The 17480-nt window shown below is 42.1% G+C and overlaps 1 protein-coding gene across 2 annotated transcripts; it reads left to right on the top strand.

Moving 5' to 3' along the window:
• The first annotated feature begins 416 nt into the window (after nucleotides 1-416).
• Nucleotides 417-16935, top strand: virma (vir like m6A methyltransferase associated). Of its 2 annotated transcripts, none has more exons than XM_044207199.1 (27): nucleotides 417-561; nucleotides 1289-1401; nucleotides 2566-2652; nucleotides 4122-4170; nucleotides 4258-4420; nucleotides 4570-4689; nucleotides 5217-5456; nucleotides 6019-6749; nucleotides 7102-7239; nucleotides 7330-7556; nucleotides 7676-8203; nucleotides 8314-8468; nucleotides 8599-8681; nucleotides 9120-9213; nucleotides 9866-10254; nucleotides 10360-10515; nucleotides 10626-10861; nucleotides 10945-11194; nucleotides 11295-11512; nucleotides 11640-11772; nucleotides 11994-12134; nucleotides 12229-12383; nucleotides 12716-12812; nucleotides 14828-14994; nucleotides 15128-15477; nucleotides 16281-16427; nucleotides 16543-16935. In XM_044207199.1, the coding sequence occupies exons 1-27, from the start codon at nucleotides 430-432 to the stop codon at nucleotides 16749-16751; spliced, it is 5508 nt and encodes a 1835-aa protein (XP_044063134.1). In that variant the 5' UTR covers nucleotides 417-429; the 3' UTR covers nucleotides 16752-16935. The 2 variants fall into 2 exon arrangements, with proteins under 2 accessions (XP_044063134.1, XP_044063135.1); XM_044207200.1 differs by having other exon boundaries at nucleotides 5217-5426.
• Nucleotides 16936-17480: the final 545 nt, after the last annotated feature.

Here is a 17480-nt window from a genome sequence, read left to right on the forward strand (position 1 = left end):
GCTGGAGATGAGGTGTACCCTCTGAATAATTATACTTTTACACTGTTTAATTTCAATTAATTAATTAATTGATACATTTTAAAAATTATTAACTGAAAAATGAAATATAACTTAAAATAACGTAATAACTTAAACTTATATAAGTCCCAATAGAAATAATCAACTGTCTTTTCACCCTCGTTTGATTGAGGAACATCAACAAGTTATTGTTATATACTATATTATTAGATATATAGAGATATATTATGTTATTATCATTAGTCTTATAGCTTAGCTTCATTTTAACAACAACAACAATAATAATAACAACCTTTACTTTATTAATCAAAACGTTCCCTTTTCTCCATAGAATACAATAAATATGTGTATCTATATCTTATGTACATTTGTTTGTTTGTTTATGTTTACGTCAGAGCGCTCGCGGTGTAGATGATCATGCTCCGGAAGTATTCGCCGTCCCGGAAGTTTACCCCTGACCCGACGGACAGCAAGAAAGCGATGGCGGGGGATACTTCAACGGAGCTTCTTTTTCTAGATACGTTTAAGCATCAGAGTGCAGAGGTAGTATTTCTGACGCCTTACCACCCTCTTGTATATTTACTTCAGAGTCGCCTGGATTCAGTACTCATATCGATTATATTCAGAAGTTTTGGAGAATGATGCTCAACTTCCAAGCTAACGATGTCAACTTGGCTAACATTAGCAGTTGTATCACGGTTGTTGTGATAACGTTGCAATTCACAGCTTTTATTGTACTATACACTTGCTTAATTGTACACCTTATTGTACCAAATATACCCGCTAAACGTAATTTTATTTACATAATCATATCACGCCAGGCAGCTGTTTTCTTTTGCATCCCTGCGCAGTTTGTTTTCTAGTTAGCCAAGTGGCTAATGCTAACTTAAAAGTCTCAGCCTGGTCATGTTTACCTCAGAGCGGGCAACAAAAGCGACTGTTCTGGTCTGTAGTATTAGTTGTGGTTGGTGTGCTTAGTTAAAACATTTCTATTTTAATTATTTTCTATTTGCACACATAAAACTGTATAAAATCCAGATAATGAAAAAAATAAGAGATGACGGGAGAGGTCAAGAAGCCACAGGCTTATACCCTTAAGGAGAAAAACAAAATAACAATAACAAAAATAAAAACTTAGCTAACATAAATTAGGAAAATACAAAATAAAATGACAATAGGAAGCACACAGAAATGATCCTTGTAGTATCATTATCAGTAACATTGTATTATCTAAATGTCTGTATTAATTATGATGTTCAATGCACTTCAGTTAACCAACGTGGATGTGGTGCGGTTTCCTTGCGGGGTGCTTATCACAGAGGTGCGGGTCATTCCTCCAGGGATCAAGGCACACAGCAACGTACCTGACAACAGAGCATTTGGGTAAGAGCTATATGGCACTCAGTAACATACAGTAAGTTGCAAGTTTATTAGGTCCACCTAGATAAAGCTAATGCAGTCTAATAAAGCTACTCTGCAATAAATCCTACCTTCATGAAGGTTATGATGTTCAGCTTTTGTTGAAACTGATTTAGAGAGGTGTTGATTTAACTTTATTGTAATGCTGTTAAATTATATTATATCATGCTGAGAGGTGTTTCTAATAATTTGTCCATTCCACATATATTAACAAGGGTAGGTTAAAGATTAGGTGCATTAAGACCTACCCAATAAACTGGCAATTGAATGAGTTGCAGGTACAGGTACAGTAGGGATGCACCAATCTATTAAGCTGGATAAGTATCAGTGTTGAAGGTGATACAGACCTTATTAAGCAGATTGTTTGGGTATCGTAATATAACCGATTCAAAGTAAAAACAGCTTCTCTTCATTCATGGTGGGCTACTGACTCAGTTTTTTGTGCCACAGCATTCCCTGGCCTCATGTTACCTCACATCAAAATGATTGCTGCAAAGTATGGTATACAGATTTTAAATTTGGGGAAAAGAGAGCACTGGTCTGGTATTGGATTGGCTCTCTATATTGGCAGATACTTACAGTCCAGGTGTCAGAATTGTATTGGGAGAGAAAAGTTAGATTTGTGCATCTTGATGATGTACATTTTCTGGAAAATTAGAAACTGATCGTGGATAACGTCTGCTTCGACTAATTCAGCAAATGAAATGCCTGACAAATCAAAGTTTTTCATCACATTGATGCAAAAATCAAATAAAAATCAAATTTGACCATTAAACAGTTCTGCTCATTGATTTGCCACATTGCCTACAATGGCCTAATACACCCAAATGTGTTTATGTGATATCTACCACGGCATAAACAGTATAGAAAATCTCTTCACGGCTGAAAAATGTATATTGTCTCACACTATACACTCAGTGTCCACATTATCAGGTACATCTGTACAATGTAATGTAGTCCAATACAACTATTACTGCCATAAAGTCTATTTTTATGATGTCTATAATGTTCAGGTTTTTCTTTTTTTTTATGAAGGTAGAGTTTATGGTAGAACTGTTGTATTGACTTGCAATACATATATTGTAGATTGACTGCTTCATTACTGTGTGTGTGTTTCTGTGTTTCCAGCGAGACGTCTCCTCATGCCTTCCAGTTGGAGTTGTTCTTCAATAATGTCACCAAACCCAACAACCCCACATTCCACAGATTGGGCAGGTCAGAAGGATTTTCAATCTCCCCCTTTGTTTCTGTATTCCTCCGAGCCTCTCCTCCATCTCTGTATTTCTTGGTCACATCTCAAAAGTGCTTAAGATGCAGGTGTCTGTCTCACCTGTAGAACCAGTCACGGTAGCATTTGAGTCCTGTTCTCAGAGGTCAGAGGGTTATATGTGGTATTATATTTAGGTCTCTTTGTTCCTGTGCTGGCTAACTGGTCTCTCCAGAAACTCGACCCCACCCACACAGTAGCTGAAAGTGACACAAAAACTTAGAGGTCCCAAATAGATGAGCAGTGGAATGTTTGAGTCAGACATTTTTATTCTAACCTCATAATAACAGAGGTTTGCACTGTAGCACCAGAACGTAAACTTGTATTTAGAGGTATGCATTGTGTAAGAGTTGTTGAAAACTGTAAATATGACACACCCAAGTTATTATCTCTGCCAGGAAAGTTGGGAGTAGATTTTTTTTAAACCTGTCTGGTTATAATTAAGATATCTTCCAAATGTCAAAAACAAATTTGATTGAAATGTTTTTAGACAAATGACTCTTGGCTCAAGCATCCGTTTTGATCTGATCTGCTGAGGTCATGTTCAGGATCTGGATGATCCAGATAACCATGATAATGTAGTTTTGTTCCAATTAGTTCATTTTGCCTTTTTGTGACAGGAAGTCTGACAGTAGGGGTGTGTTGGATAGCATGTTACAAAGTTTCTTGGCCACATTGGAACCCAATATATGCCAAAATAAATGAATTAATTATTTTTAAATCTGAGTAGGGAAAGTGAAAATGAGCTGCTCAGCTCACGGGTTCAAGGTGTGAATGTGTGTAACAGTGCGAATGTGATCAGGGTGTTCCTGCAAAAGAGTTCATTGTTCTCATTGAAACTTCCCTAAATTAAAAATTGGTTAATCCATCTATCCATTTTCTGATGCTTATCTCGGTCCATGTTGTGTTAATTTAATTAATTATATAATTGAAAAGTACTGAAAAAATGTGGCATCATAATCAATAATTCTAGGCCACATCGTCCCTACTGTTTTTCCATCATAATTTCATACTTTGACCGGTATGGTTGTGAAACAGGTATTAAATTGCATTCCATGTGGTATTAAAAAGATCTTAAAAAGCCTTAAATTTAACTTGATGTCTGCTGAAACCCTTTTTTTTTTAAGTGAGTTTATGCCTTTTATTGGACAGTGGACAATAGAGAGCTGACTGAAAATGAGGGGAGAGAAAAAGAGTTAGAGTATGATAAGAGAGTGCTTTTTGGACATAATTACATGCAGTTTTGTGCTGGTCGGAAAGAGGTTTATCTAGGACTTAACAGATTGCTGCTAAACTTAATTGCAGTTGCATACTGTTTTCTAAAAATAACCAACATATGCAAGTTAAAGAATATTTCAGCCTTGGTGTATAGTTGCACTGATGTTTTAATCTACCCTGTCTTGCTTTCTGCCCTCAGTCTGGAATATGATGAGAACAAGTCCATCGTGTTCAGACCCAGTGGAAAGGTAAATGGTCTTCCAAAAACAAGATGTTTTGTTTTGGGGAGGGGGTTCTGTCGATTTGTGAATAAGTAAATGGGTTTGTGTGTGCAGGTGAACACAGACGGCCTGGTGCTGCGTGGCTGGTACACTAGTCTGACTGTAGCAGTGTATGGGACAGCAGAGCGCTCGCATGGACATGACCAAGGCTCTCCTCCTCCTCCTCCACCCCCACCCCCTCAACAGCCAAGTGGGCCCAAGAGGATCATTAAACAAGGTGGGCATCATTAAGCCGAAACTAGCAGACGCTCTCGCCTTCACACCCTCTTCCTGAAACTGAAGCATCCAATGAGCAGGTTATCGCTTTATTTTCCCTGATTTGCTTGTTATACTGTCAATCTATTGTACTGTTTGTGTGTTTTTTAGAGTGGGAAAAAGATGACCAGTACAATGGCAGCCCACCCAGACCAGCACCCAGAGGGCCTCGTACTCCACCTGGGCCTCCACCCCCAGATGATGATGATGAAGAGCAGGTCCAAGTGACAGGTCAGAACTGTTCATCTGTTCTGTGCTATCATATTATATATATATATATATAAGTTATTTGTTTTTATTAAATGTTTCCTAATTACTCAGTTGCTCACTTTCAGTTCATTTCAGTACAATAAGAAAAGAACATATAGAGTTGAGCTTTGCTTAACATAGATAATCCATCACATTGAGCATAATGTTGCACTATATTTTTCTCACTTACCTTATTGTTGCATGGTAATATAGTTGAAAGTGTATTTGAAAACTCTGACTATGTGTTCTGGTACATGTAAAAGGCACATGCTGTTCACTATGATGGGTTACATATCCTAAGCAAGTCTCTGCATGCTGATTATCACAATGTACTGACATGAATGAAAACCAGTGGCTGCCTGCCAGGTGGGAAAACACATTTAAAAAAGATGTTATGCTTTGGACAATGGTTGGCATTCATGTAAAGTATAAGGACTGCGTGTCATGCAGAAACACCTGTATGATCCGAAAGCTGTTTTGCATAAGTAGGTCTCTACTTTTATCTGCAGTGGGCGTGGTCAAAAATGAGCCATGTGAGGGCCGTGACGACTACCTGGAGGCTGTGTCACCTGAAAGATCGCTGCCTGCTGATGAAACATACTCAGATGCTGAACAAGAGGAAGAATGTGATGAGGAAGAGGAGGAGCAGGAGGAGGAAGAAGATATACGGACTGAGGGGAGTGCTCCGGAAGAGGAGGAAGAAGAGGAGGAAGATGAGGGTGAGGACGAGGAAGAGGAAATGGAGGAAGGTAGGGGAGTTATTTTGTGAGAGTAGGATAGTCTACAATCCCAAATGGACGCTCCGCCCTGAACTCCTTGATACTGCAAACTCGTCAGATTTCCCAGGGGGCCACGGGAGCAGGGTCCATTTGGGACTGATTGACAGTTCGAGAGAGTGTGTGCTTTGGCATGCTGGCTTCATCTACAACCACTGGATGCTCCAATCTCTCAGCTAACTTCAAACTCTCAACTAGCACACTCTGGCCTACTCTGAAGGCTTATGATCAGCTTTCATAAGCTGCCATGTGGAGGTCTACCTCACACATCCTCACAGCCATGGCTGATGCTTGTGCTGTAGTCACATCCTGCATGTCAAACTAACCCTGCATGTTTGGACTGATGCTGACGTGTGAGCAGGTTTGTCTCTGTATGCATTTGTGAATGAGTAAGGGAATATGTAGTAGTCGCTGGCCTCCTCATTTTTACACATACATTTTATGAATATTTTGAGGATCTTAAGAATCTTGTTCACAATAGATGAACTTTTGTCAAATTTCCCCTCTCTTTCGTCTCTCTTTCCCGCCCTTTCAGGTGATGATGGCTATGAGCAGATTTCCAGCGATGAGGATGATCTGGATAATGGTAGCTTTAAGTTGCCCACCTTTGACATGGACTACACTCCTGAGGACCTGGCATCTGTCCCACCCGTCCAGTATGACCCATATGAGCGAGAACTCAGACCCCTGCTCTACTTCACCCCTCCATACAAGACCCGGTTTGATACCCAGTTTGAGAAGGCCAGTGTGGAGGAACCCAGGGACCCTGGTGGAACAGAAGGACCAGCAGGTGGAGAGGAGGCTGAGGCTGTTGCCCAGCTGAAAGAGCTACTAGCTAGCATTGGAGATGACAGAGATGCCCGCTGGGTCACTGCTGTTGAAGAGGCACCTGGACTACTGGCCAAAGGGTTGGCTTATTTAATTAAACAAGGAGAGGGAGAGATGGAGGACTCCGTTAGAGTTTTAGCCCAATGGGCACTCCAAGCTCTGAGTATGGACATTGCTCTCACACAACCCATTGCTCTTAACCTCAGACAATTGAAAGCTGGTGCCAAGCTAGCATCATGCCTAGCAGAGTGCCCACAGGGCCTCACAGCGCTGCTGCGTGAAGGGGCCCTGGGTGTGCTGCTGGAGCTGCTCCACGCGGACCATGTCTCCTCCACACTGAAGCTGAGTATCCTCAGAGCTCTGGGTGCTCTGACCAGCGCTCCTGCTGGCGTGGAGGCTTTCCTACATGCAGGAGAGTTAGAGAAGAGTGGCTATCAGGTTAGCACCACAAAATATACAAACTTCTTCGCCAAAACATTTTTTCGATATATACAGATTTTCTTCTACATTTCTTTAGCAGGGATCCCAGATTGGAAACTTCCCCCAGAGCTAGAGAATAAGAATACAATGAAAATTCTTTGTCTCTGCTCAAACTGAAAAATAGAATGACAAATGGGGCTAAGCCTACTATTTGTTATGATCCAAATGAGAGCCAGCCTTTAAATACAGCACATATTGAACCGATCGCGAGGGTTCACAATCACAATTACAGAAAACACTGACTAGTTGAACAATACGATACATTTTTGGCTCATTAATGTTTGACACAAAGCTGTATGTCCTTTTATAGCGTTTAGTCCAGCTGTTCCTGCATGAAGAAACCGTGAGGGTCATAACAGCTGGCAACGCCATATTACAGAAAAGCCACATGTATGAGGTACTGGTTGACCTGCAGCGTGCAGCAGCAGCATGGAGTGAACCACAGCCGGTAGACACACACTCAAACACACGCATATGTTACTAACTTCAAAGACTAAGTATATTTTTCATGATAATCATGACTGACTATTATTCTCAGGAGGAGATGGAGGATGCTGAGAGCCCCATGGAGGAGGAACCATCGCTAAGCTCCTCCCCTGTGACCGAGGCAGAGCTTGATAGGCTGGCAGGGGTTTTGGAAGAGTTACATCACCTGCTAGAGACGGCCCCTAACTGCATGGTGCAACCACCTGGGAAAGCCTTCCCCACTACTGCTAGAATAACAGGACCGCAGGAGAGGGACGATCCATACCCAACACTGTATAGGTACACATTCAAACACATATGACCTCAAACCTCACACAGTGCAAAAGCTCAGACATAAAGTTGAATGTAGTTGTGACTCATTGATTGGATTTGTAGTAATGCACTTTCTCCTTTCTCAGGTATATGTATGAATGCCGTTTCCTGGAGAGCATGGCAGTGGTGATGTCGGCAGCTGCAACAGCTGGCCACCTAGGTGTCACCCAAGCTGTTAGAGACCTCCTCCGCTTCCTGTCGCTCACCCAGTCAGGTCTGCTCTTCCTTCTCGCCCAGCCCACTCCCACCAACCTGCTGCTGCGTCTCCTGGCATCAATGGCAGAGGCTGAGGTTGAGGACACCACCTTTACAGGGGGAGAGGGAGGTCTCACAGGGCCAGGGTTCGGTGAAGAGGGCTTCGGCGTGTGGTTAATGCAGGCGCTGCATGCTCTACAGGGTGTGTCAGAGCTCATGAGCCATGTGGCCACTGGAGGAGACGGAGGAGCTGGGCTAGAAGATGGTGACAACGCGGAGGTTCTGGGCATGCTCCATGCACTCTACCTGATGACCTTCACACAGACTGGCCGCAGTGCTGTGGCCCACGTTTTCAGCCTGGACAACAACCTGTCCTGTCTGGTCACTCTGCTCCAGCACCACAGCAAGGACGGACAGGGGTACAGCTGTCTTCTCCTTCTCCTTGTGTCTCTTTCTGTATGACTTATTTCAGGCGCCTGTGCAGTGATTTCTGAGTATGTTTTTACTTTTTTGTCTTCTTTTCTTGTAGTGAGGCCAAAGCTCGCAAAGCAGTGACATATAACTATGCCTGTATGCTGGTGTTACTGGTAGTGCAGAGCTCTAATGATCTGCGGATGATGGAACAATATGCTGCCCCACTACTCTCCATAGCCAAGGCTGATGACACCAATGCCAAGTTACAGGGTAAATATAACCAATAATAATAATGATAATAAATATGTCGCTGCTAAGTTTCTTGCCACGTATGACAATTTTTGGTACGAGTGTTTGTGTTTTTGGATTATCAATGTTTTGGTCTTCCTTTGTGCTTCAGAGCTTAGCAAATGGCTAGAGCCTTTGGAAAAACTTCGCTTTGAGATTGGCAGCATTCCCGCCCTCATAGACTACATCAAACAGGTACAGATCTCTAACTCAATATACATACAGCAGTTTTCATTCTCAGTAATTGTGTGAGCTTTCATCTTCCTATATCACCTGCAGGCAGTCCTGATAACTCCTATTAAATCAGTGAGTGATAAATCTCGTCAGTTGGCACTGTTTGGGCGGCTGCCAATGATTTGTCTATAACATTTAATTCAGGGAGTCCGTCAACTCTTTCAGTGAAGGAATATCTCATTCTACCCTAACCCACAGGGACTGGCCTTGCAGAGTACCGTTTAATATTTTTTATTTAATTAAGATGTATAGAGCTTATTTATTAATTTGGAATGCAGAGCTTCACTGACAAGTCTGAACTGCTCAAACATAAACCTGTTCTGTAGCATATTTGACTCAAGGCTAAATGCAAATAAGACTGCTATGTCATTTTAAACCTGTGTCTTCTCTTGACTTCAGAATGTGGAAAATGTGTTGACTGCTGAGGGAACTGGACTGGTCACTGCTCTCAGGGTCCTCTATCACATTGCCTGCCCCCCACCTGCTGTAGAGGGTAAAGACACCAAACATGATTTTTGTAATAGTTCAGCTGATAAAAGCTAAAGGCTTTTTTTTAGTGGTCACAACGTCTTCTTTTTACTTGAATAGATTTTTTTCAATATTAAAGGTTGCCTGTGGAGTTGTCCTGTAAACAAAACGTAGAAAAGACGAATGAGGGACTACACCGTCCTGTAAACAAAAGTTATGTTTACATTTAGTGTTACTCACTAAAGCGCATTGTGTGTATCCTGAGGTCTAACAAACATGTTAATGTTCATCATAAAAAGCTGATTTAAAAAAAAAGTATTTTAAATCCTGCATTGTTTATTTACATCCATGTTTAGTAGCTTTTAGTTTTCTTATTCCCTGCCTTTGCTGGCACATTACTGCGTTTCTTGGCGCACTATCGCCACCTGTATATCAGTGCAATAGTGAGAGACCATTGGCAGGAATGTGTATTGCGTCACCTGCGGGAATGTGTGCGCACATGTGCATGTTCAAGCGCAAACAAAACGGGGACCCACTCATAAAAAACTGCTCCATAGTGCTACTAGTGGTCAGAAACTCCCTTTAAGCCATAAAAGTGGGTCCTGTGTTCATTAATGTTGATTGCAACAGTTACGGAAGAGACAACATTTTTCACAGTGTCTTCCTCCTTTCTACAGGTCAGCAGAGGGATCTTAAGTGGAGTCTTGCAGGGGTCCAGCTGTTCTCCGGTGAGGGTCTGGATACGTGTGTGCGTGTCCTACAGAAGCTGTGCAGCGTGTTGCTGCAGCCATGGCGTGTGCATGGACACATGGGTCCCACGCCGCAGCGCTGCATGATCCTCAGTATATGTATCAGCACACTGCGATTGCTGCGCACCATGCTGATGGAGCTGCTACGCGGAGGAGCTTTTCAATTCAGGGACACTCGCGTGGCCAGTGTGTTGGTGACACTCCACATGATAGTGTGCTCCATCCCTGCGTCTGGACGTCTAGATGGGGAGGAGACCAGAGTGCAGGCGTTTATTGTCGATGTACTGCTCACCTTCACGCAGGGTGTTAATGAAAAGGTGTGTGAATGAGCAAGAGTGCAGACATGTTTAGCCAAGAAATATTACACAAAAAGTTTCATTAGTAGTCATTCTTCTGAATCAATGTGTGTGTGTTTGGTGCAGGTGACTCATACAGAAGAGACTCTGGCCAGTAACACTTGGTCTCTGATGCTAAAGGAAGTTTTGGGCTCACTGCTTAAAGCTCCTGAAGGTCTGTTCTCTGGTCTGACATTGCTGTCTGAGCTCCTGCCTCTTCCACTACCAATGCAGAGCACTCAGGTAACTCACTCTATCCTGCTGGTCACCCATCTATCCTGTACTTCCTTTCACCTTCTGATGATTCTTGTCTTGGCATCCACACTAATATTAATGGACCTTTGGCTCCATAGGTGATATCAGTCCAAGATGTGGCTGTAGCCTTAAACACAAGGAAGCTGTGGAGCATGCACATTCGGGTGCAGTGGAAAGTGTTTTCCGAGGCTTTGAGGTGTGTGTGTGCCACCAGCTGCCCTCCTCTCCTGGCCATGCTGAGGAGAATGTGTGTTCAGCTGGCAGACCTGTCTTCACCCACTGCAACACTCGTCATGAAGACCCTGCTGGAGCTGCTGCTGGAGGAGCTGCAGCCGTGAGTGGCAAAAAAACACACACTCAATGTTTGTGTTTATGCTGTGAATTGTATTTTAAGTGTATGCAATGTGCTAACTGCAGGCCGGAGGGGAAAGGTGTGTGCTGGGGCCAAGTCCTGCGTCTGCTTTCTTTGATGGATGCTCTGGTGTCACAGAAAGCTTGTAAGAGCGCAGCACTGCACCTGCTGTCTGGGTCTGTGTCTGGAGATGAACAACTGGCCGATCTGTTCCCCTTGCTGCTGTCTCTGTTGGTTCCTCCGACTGACCACTCCCTACAGCAGCAGCAATGCAGCGAACTAGTGGGGACAATATTACAGTCACTGTGTGACCAGGTAAGCAGTATAGTGCACATAAAGGCGAACAACATATGTAAACAAGTCCTTACATGGAAAAGGATAAAGTCTAAAAAATATTAATCTCCGTTTTCACCAGGACATTTCTCTGGTGGTATCTCCACCTGGTGAAAGCTGTGTGTCAGAGGCTGAGCAGCTGGCCAATGCACTTCCGGGGCGAGAGATGTTGTCATCAGTGTGCAGCGCCTTGTTGGAGGTTTTGGGGAATTCAGAGAGTAGCGTCCCACTCCTCCTCACCTGTATCAGGACTTTGACATTTCTCACCGAGCATGACTATGGACTCTACCACCTCAAAGTGTAAATGCCCTCTTCTTGCTTCTTGGCATAAACATTGTCTCCCTTTATAATATCTTCTCTTTCTACTAGCCATAGTGTCCTTTCCTTAGTCAAACAAGACTTTGATTACACTTTATCTTTGTTTCAGTGCTCTAAAGAAACATGGTGCGGGTCTGTGCTCGCTGTTGAAGAGATTGGTATTTGCCTTTAACAAGGACTCAGCAGATCTGCTCTCAGCTCTGCTCGACTTCCTCAGACAGATCGTCAACACAGAAACAATGGTCAGTATGTGGTTTTATGGCTGGTTCATTTTTCACATGGAAACAAATACCATGTCTACCAAGAGCGTACATGCTGTCGAAGTAACTGTAGACATGATTATTATGAATTCCTAGGCACGTGGGAGGTGTGTCTAAATTACCAATTGTAAGATTTTGTATCTATTGCAGAGTTGCATACAGTATTTGATTTTATTGTTGAATCTGTCTGTGTTCTAATCCAGTGTATGGAGGAGGGCCAGGGGTCCGGCGAGGAGTCTGCTTTCACTCCTCCACGGTTGCTGTCGGGCTCCGAGATGAAAGCTCTGCTGCAGTGGGAGGAGTCTGAGTCCCATCCGCTCCCTACTTTAGAGAAACAAATTACGGTACAAATTATGCACACATGTATAGTTTTTGCAAAGTGAGGGTTGATGCTGCCTAGGCATTTAACTAACTCTGTGTCTGTGTGTTTGTCTGTAGAAACTATGTAAGGAAGATGATTCACTGGAGACTATGCTGGAGAATGTGATTGTTCTGAGGCAGACGCTGGAGTCGGCCACAAACACACCTCCTGCAGCTGATACTGAGCCCACTCTGCCAGCACCTGAGACGCTTGCAGCCCAGTTTAATCACAGGTACAAAATGAAATACATCACGTGACATGCAGGATTTTTTTCTCTATCCATTTTGTCTTCATTCAGTTATGAATCACAGCAAGACAGTTACCATCCCAGCCAACAAATTCTATCTTTTAAAATAACAGAATTGTTTAATCAGATATTCATAACAAAATGGTGTAAACATGACTTACAGTATATGCAGCACTGCAGATTTCTTTGAAACCAAAACTAAACCTATTACAGATGATATACTAAAATGGGCCTCATGCATCACGTTTGTGGAAAAAGAGAGGAAACACTGGATGTAATAATAAGTATATCATGCCTCTGTGCATTGTTATCTGTAGGACGGTGTTTATTCTGTCAGAAGTTCTGGATGAGCAGCTGAAGACTCTGTGGTTCTCTCCCTTCCAAACTGATGACATAGAAACAGACCTTGATATGGTAAGTGTGTATGTTTACATGTACCTTCAAGATGTTATGGCAGAAATTATAATCCAGATTTATTTTGCTAAATTATCTCTATCTTCTCTTCAGTGCAGTATTTGGTCAAAATGCCAGCAACTAGAATTTTACTATTGTAATTCTTACAAATTTCAAATAATAAACAATTACTGCATAATTACTAGTGACAACCCTAAGGCAAAAATAGTCTGTACTTGTGTGAAAAGCTGGTTTAAACCAGAGGTACATCCAAATGTAAGACACTGATTCCCTATGAATGAAAACATTTTCATGTTCAGACATGACCAGACTCCCTAGATTCCTCTAAAATAGTAACAGTAGTTTTAACTGCGGTTATTGCTTCGGTTTTACAAATTGTAAAATATCTTTCTTTCTCTCACAACTTTGCTGCTCTGTAATTGTGTAATGAAAGCTTAATGAATCACATGGGACTTTAAATGGATTTTGAAATGCAATAAATAATTCAGTATGTATTAATTACACACCCATGAATTGCTGAAACATAATTATTAAAGGTTATATTGATAACATTTTTATGTAGACGAATATTTAAAAAAAAAAATACATACACAGAGCTTTTAGAAAGGTGTGGAATCACTTTTCCTAAAAAAAATAAAAATAAATAGTGATTGTGAATTAATCGTTTTAAAAATGATGACGGGTCCAAAATGCATGTTTTGTTTCTGGGTGAGATGTCTGACTTTGGTTCCTGCTTCTAACGAGGCTTGTGAGCCAATAGTATAACAACGTTGATATCACGTGGTATAGTTGATAGTTAGCGTGGAAAAAACAACAAACAACAACTACCAGGAGTCATAGTCCTTAGTCATAGATTTGTTGGGTCTCTGTAAATAATATTATAGAGTACGGTCTAGACCTGCTCTATAGCAAAAGTGCAATGAGATAACTTCTGTTATGAATTGGCGCTATATAAATAAAATTTAATTGAATTAAAACCTTAACTAATGTGATGTCACCAGTTAGATTGTCAAAATTAGAAAAATAACAGCGTCAATCCCTGAGGAGCTATAGTGACAGTTGCATCCGGTTTACTAACGTTATAGTTCCCTCAAACAATGTAACGTTATAACAAAGATGCGTATCAGAGGGGATTTAGAAGTGGGCCAGGGTCCGATATAACCGATGGCCCGGGGCCAGTACAAGTTAATGCAGGGCAACTTGATTGACTGGTCATTTTATGAAAAGACGGTCGTTGTTCTTTAAGGAAGGAGTGGTCGTGGGATCCCAATATTTTACCAATGTGTCATGTCGAAGGTAAATTAAGGTTCAGAACTACTGTAAATCTGCTCATTATAGTGATTAGATCCAAAACGTGACTGTTATTGACGGTGTCATCTCATATAGCAGTCTAACGTTAGCCCTATCAGCTACGGTACTCATGTTAACATAAAAATCTGAAAATACTGATATGATCATACAGTCGTCCTTTCTCCCTGTAGCCATTGTTGTTGTGTGTCGCTCAGCTGTTTTTATTATCTTCTATAATATTTGTTTTCAGCAAGAAAACACTTCGACTGATGTTAGCTAGGTCAACACTACGCGCTAGCTAACGTCAACTTTCAACGTCTAATGTCGAGCGCTTCGGAGAGCTGCCATCTTGCATTTTTGACATCATATAGCATCAAATAACTAATTAAAACCAAACTTATCAGAAAAATGAACACTTGAACATACATCAACATAAGAACTACCTAAAATGACAGAAACCATATTTGGGAATAAATTTATTTGATGTGTAAATAAATTCTCACTCCACTCGACTATGAAATGCAGGTTGTGCAACGAACTGGCAACCACTGAAAGGGAATGGAAGGGGGAGTGCGTCATCTAGTGGCTGGATGTTATCAATGTTATTAATAGCACCTTTAAACCTAATTACACATGATCATTTACAGTTGAAGCCTTATGTCTGTCTGTCTGTCTGTATGTGGGTGGACGTTATGTCTATGATTACCACTTTGTCTGTGTGGCAGGCGAAGGTGGATCTGGTGGGTCTGGCTCAGGAGTGTTGTCCAGAACTGGACCTGAAAGCAGAGCTGGAGCGCTCCTTCCTGTCTGAGCCCTCCTCTCCTGGTCACACGAAGACTCCAAAAGGCTTCCGACTGGGCAAACACAAGCACGAGACGTTTATTACATCAAGGTACAGTTCCAGTGGTTGCATTTTAACTTTGTAATTTTTAAAAAAATCTGTTCAGTTTTCTTTGCAGATAACTAACATCCCGAGTCTTGTTTTAATCAACTGACTGACTGTCATCTCGTGCTTGTCTCTGCAGCGGTAAATCAGACTACATTGAGCCTGCTAAGAGAGCCCACATCATGGCTGCTCCTCGCGGCCGTGGAGGTCGAGGAGGGTTTGGACAGAATCTCTGCCGACCACATGATATCTTCCGCCAGCGCAAACAGAACACCTCCCGTCCTCCCAGTATGCACGTGGATGACTTTGTGGCGGCGGAGTTTAAAGACATTACGACCCCTCTTGGACTTTTGCCCCCTAAACGGCCCCCCAAGAGCTCCCCCAAACCCCCCACCAGAGGACTATTCACTGGCAACAGAGGCAGAGGAACCTTCCACAGCCAGACTCGCTTTTTCACTCCACCACAACCTAAAGGTGTACTGCTGTCCGGTACGTACACAAAAGACACACGATCATACTGATGGGGAAAAAACATTTCTTGTGTTCACTTGATAAGACCTGTGTTTATGACTCGTAGCCTCAGCTAATGTCGATACATTGGTCAAAATTGCCGCTGTGTTTACAATAATTGCTGAGATTGTCCCTGTGTTGTTGTTGAATACTGTAACTGGTTCTCTGTTTTTTTTGTTTTGTTTTTTATCATTGTCATTTTTGTGTTGGTGTTAACCAATGTCAACTGGAACATGCAATTCATCATTTTGTGTTATTACTAAATGTTACAGTTCACTGCTTGTATAATAATTAATAGATAGCCAAAATAGTACACTGTGAAGTACATGTGTATATTTTATACTATTTGTATACCCGAGCATTAAAGTTCATTCATAATCTTGATAACAGTAGTTTGACATAAAAATCTTAACTCAAGGTCCTCTTACCAGCTTTTTCCAGAGCTTTCAACTCTATCTCATGGTCTTCATCAGCAGATGAAGTTTGCTTAGTTGTCATCACATTGTGCACCTGTTATCACATGACCAAAGTTCCAAACTGAGGTCATGCTGTGACAACTGAAGACACATCCACTAATGAAGACCTTGAGGTGTGGTAAAAGCTCTGAAAAAAGCTAATTTGTGGACCTTGCATTAAGATTTTTGTTTTATTTAATTTTATTCGGTCAAACTATTAGTTTACTGTACTGTACATAGTAGTAGTTTGGAGTTTGTGCATGCTGCAGGTCTGAACCACTTGTTGGCCAGTAGAGGGAGATAAATCTTCTCTTTTTGGTTCTGTAGGTAACTACACTCGCAGAGAAGGAGGCCGTGGTTCATCATGGAGCGGACAAGTTCCCGCTGTCACCCACAGAGGAACCTACAGTGAACCTCGCGGAGGCCAGAGCAACTTCACACGTGGACCGCTGCCCTCCAGACAACCCCCAGCAAGTATGCAGTGTACACCCACACACAGCTTTTGCTTGATTTAACACTATGAAGTTCTAAACACTGAACTTAACATGTGGTGCTTTTGTCTTCTTTTCCCTCCATCTCTGTTTGCCAGGTGCATATCGGCTGGCTCCACGGGACCGAGCTCTGCGGGGCAGAGGAGGTGCCGGGCTGTCGTGGCTTAGCGGTGGTGGAGGAGGTGGTGGCGGTGCTGGAGGAGGCAGTGGGGGAGGTGGAGGGAGAGGATCTCAGGGGAGCAAATTCAGTGGTGGGGGAGGGAGCGGAGGTGGGAGGGGCAGACATGTTCGCTCCTTCACCAGGTAAATTCACCTGGGCAGTGACTGCAGCCTATCATGGCAACATATGGACCAATCAGGATATTATATATACTGTCTCCATGGAAACATGGTGGGATGATGTTGTCACAACGACGTACAGACTCTGTGTTGATGTTTTATGTTTTGTTATCATGAGTTGTATTAAGAGAATAAAGGTCATAGTAACCGAGCTTATGCTTTTGTTTTTTAAGCAAACACCAGATAAAATAATGAACTGATGCAGACAGTTCTTCAGAGCACTTATTACCTGTAGCATGCTTTAAAAAAGTGAAACTTGAACGAATGTTCCTTTCAACACAACTAAAGGGCAAAATTACACAACATTGAAGGTGCATGTCAAGAACTTAGTATAAAAAGACTAAACTACACTATAGTCCAAGGGACATTTTTAAAAGATTATTTAGGAAATGTTCCTTGTGTTTAATGAATGAAAGTGGTGACAAAGGAAGTATTTGTGAGACAGAGGTGCATGATGTACAACACAAGTTGAACCCAAAGTACCACAATTCACAATCATGTACATGCTGTGCCAACTCCAGCAGTAGGACATCCAGGTAACCATTCTAGTGTCAAAGATTATATTGATAGTGATACATGCAGTCATGTAGTCTTGATGAAGACAACTGCAGCCAAAGCACATTAGGTTCACCTGTGCCTTGTTTTTCATACCTTAGACTGAGAAACGTGAAAAATTGCACATTCTGAGTCAAACTAT

The sequence above is a fragment of the Siniperca chuatsi genome, linkage group LG9 (assembly GCF_020085105.1).
Source record: "Siniperca chuatsi isolate FFG_IHB_CAS linkage group LG9, ASM2008510v1, whole genome shotgun sequence".
Taxonomy (NCBI): Eukaryota; Metazoa; Chordata; class Actinopteri; order Centrarchiformes; family Sinipercidae; genus Siniperca; species Siniperca chuatsi.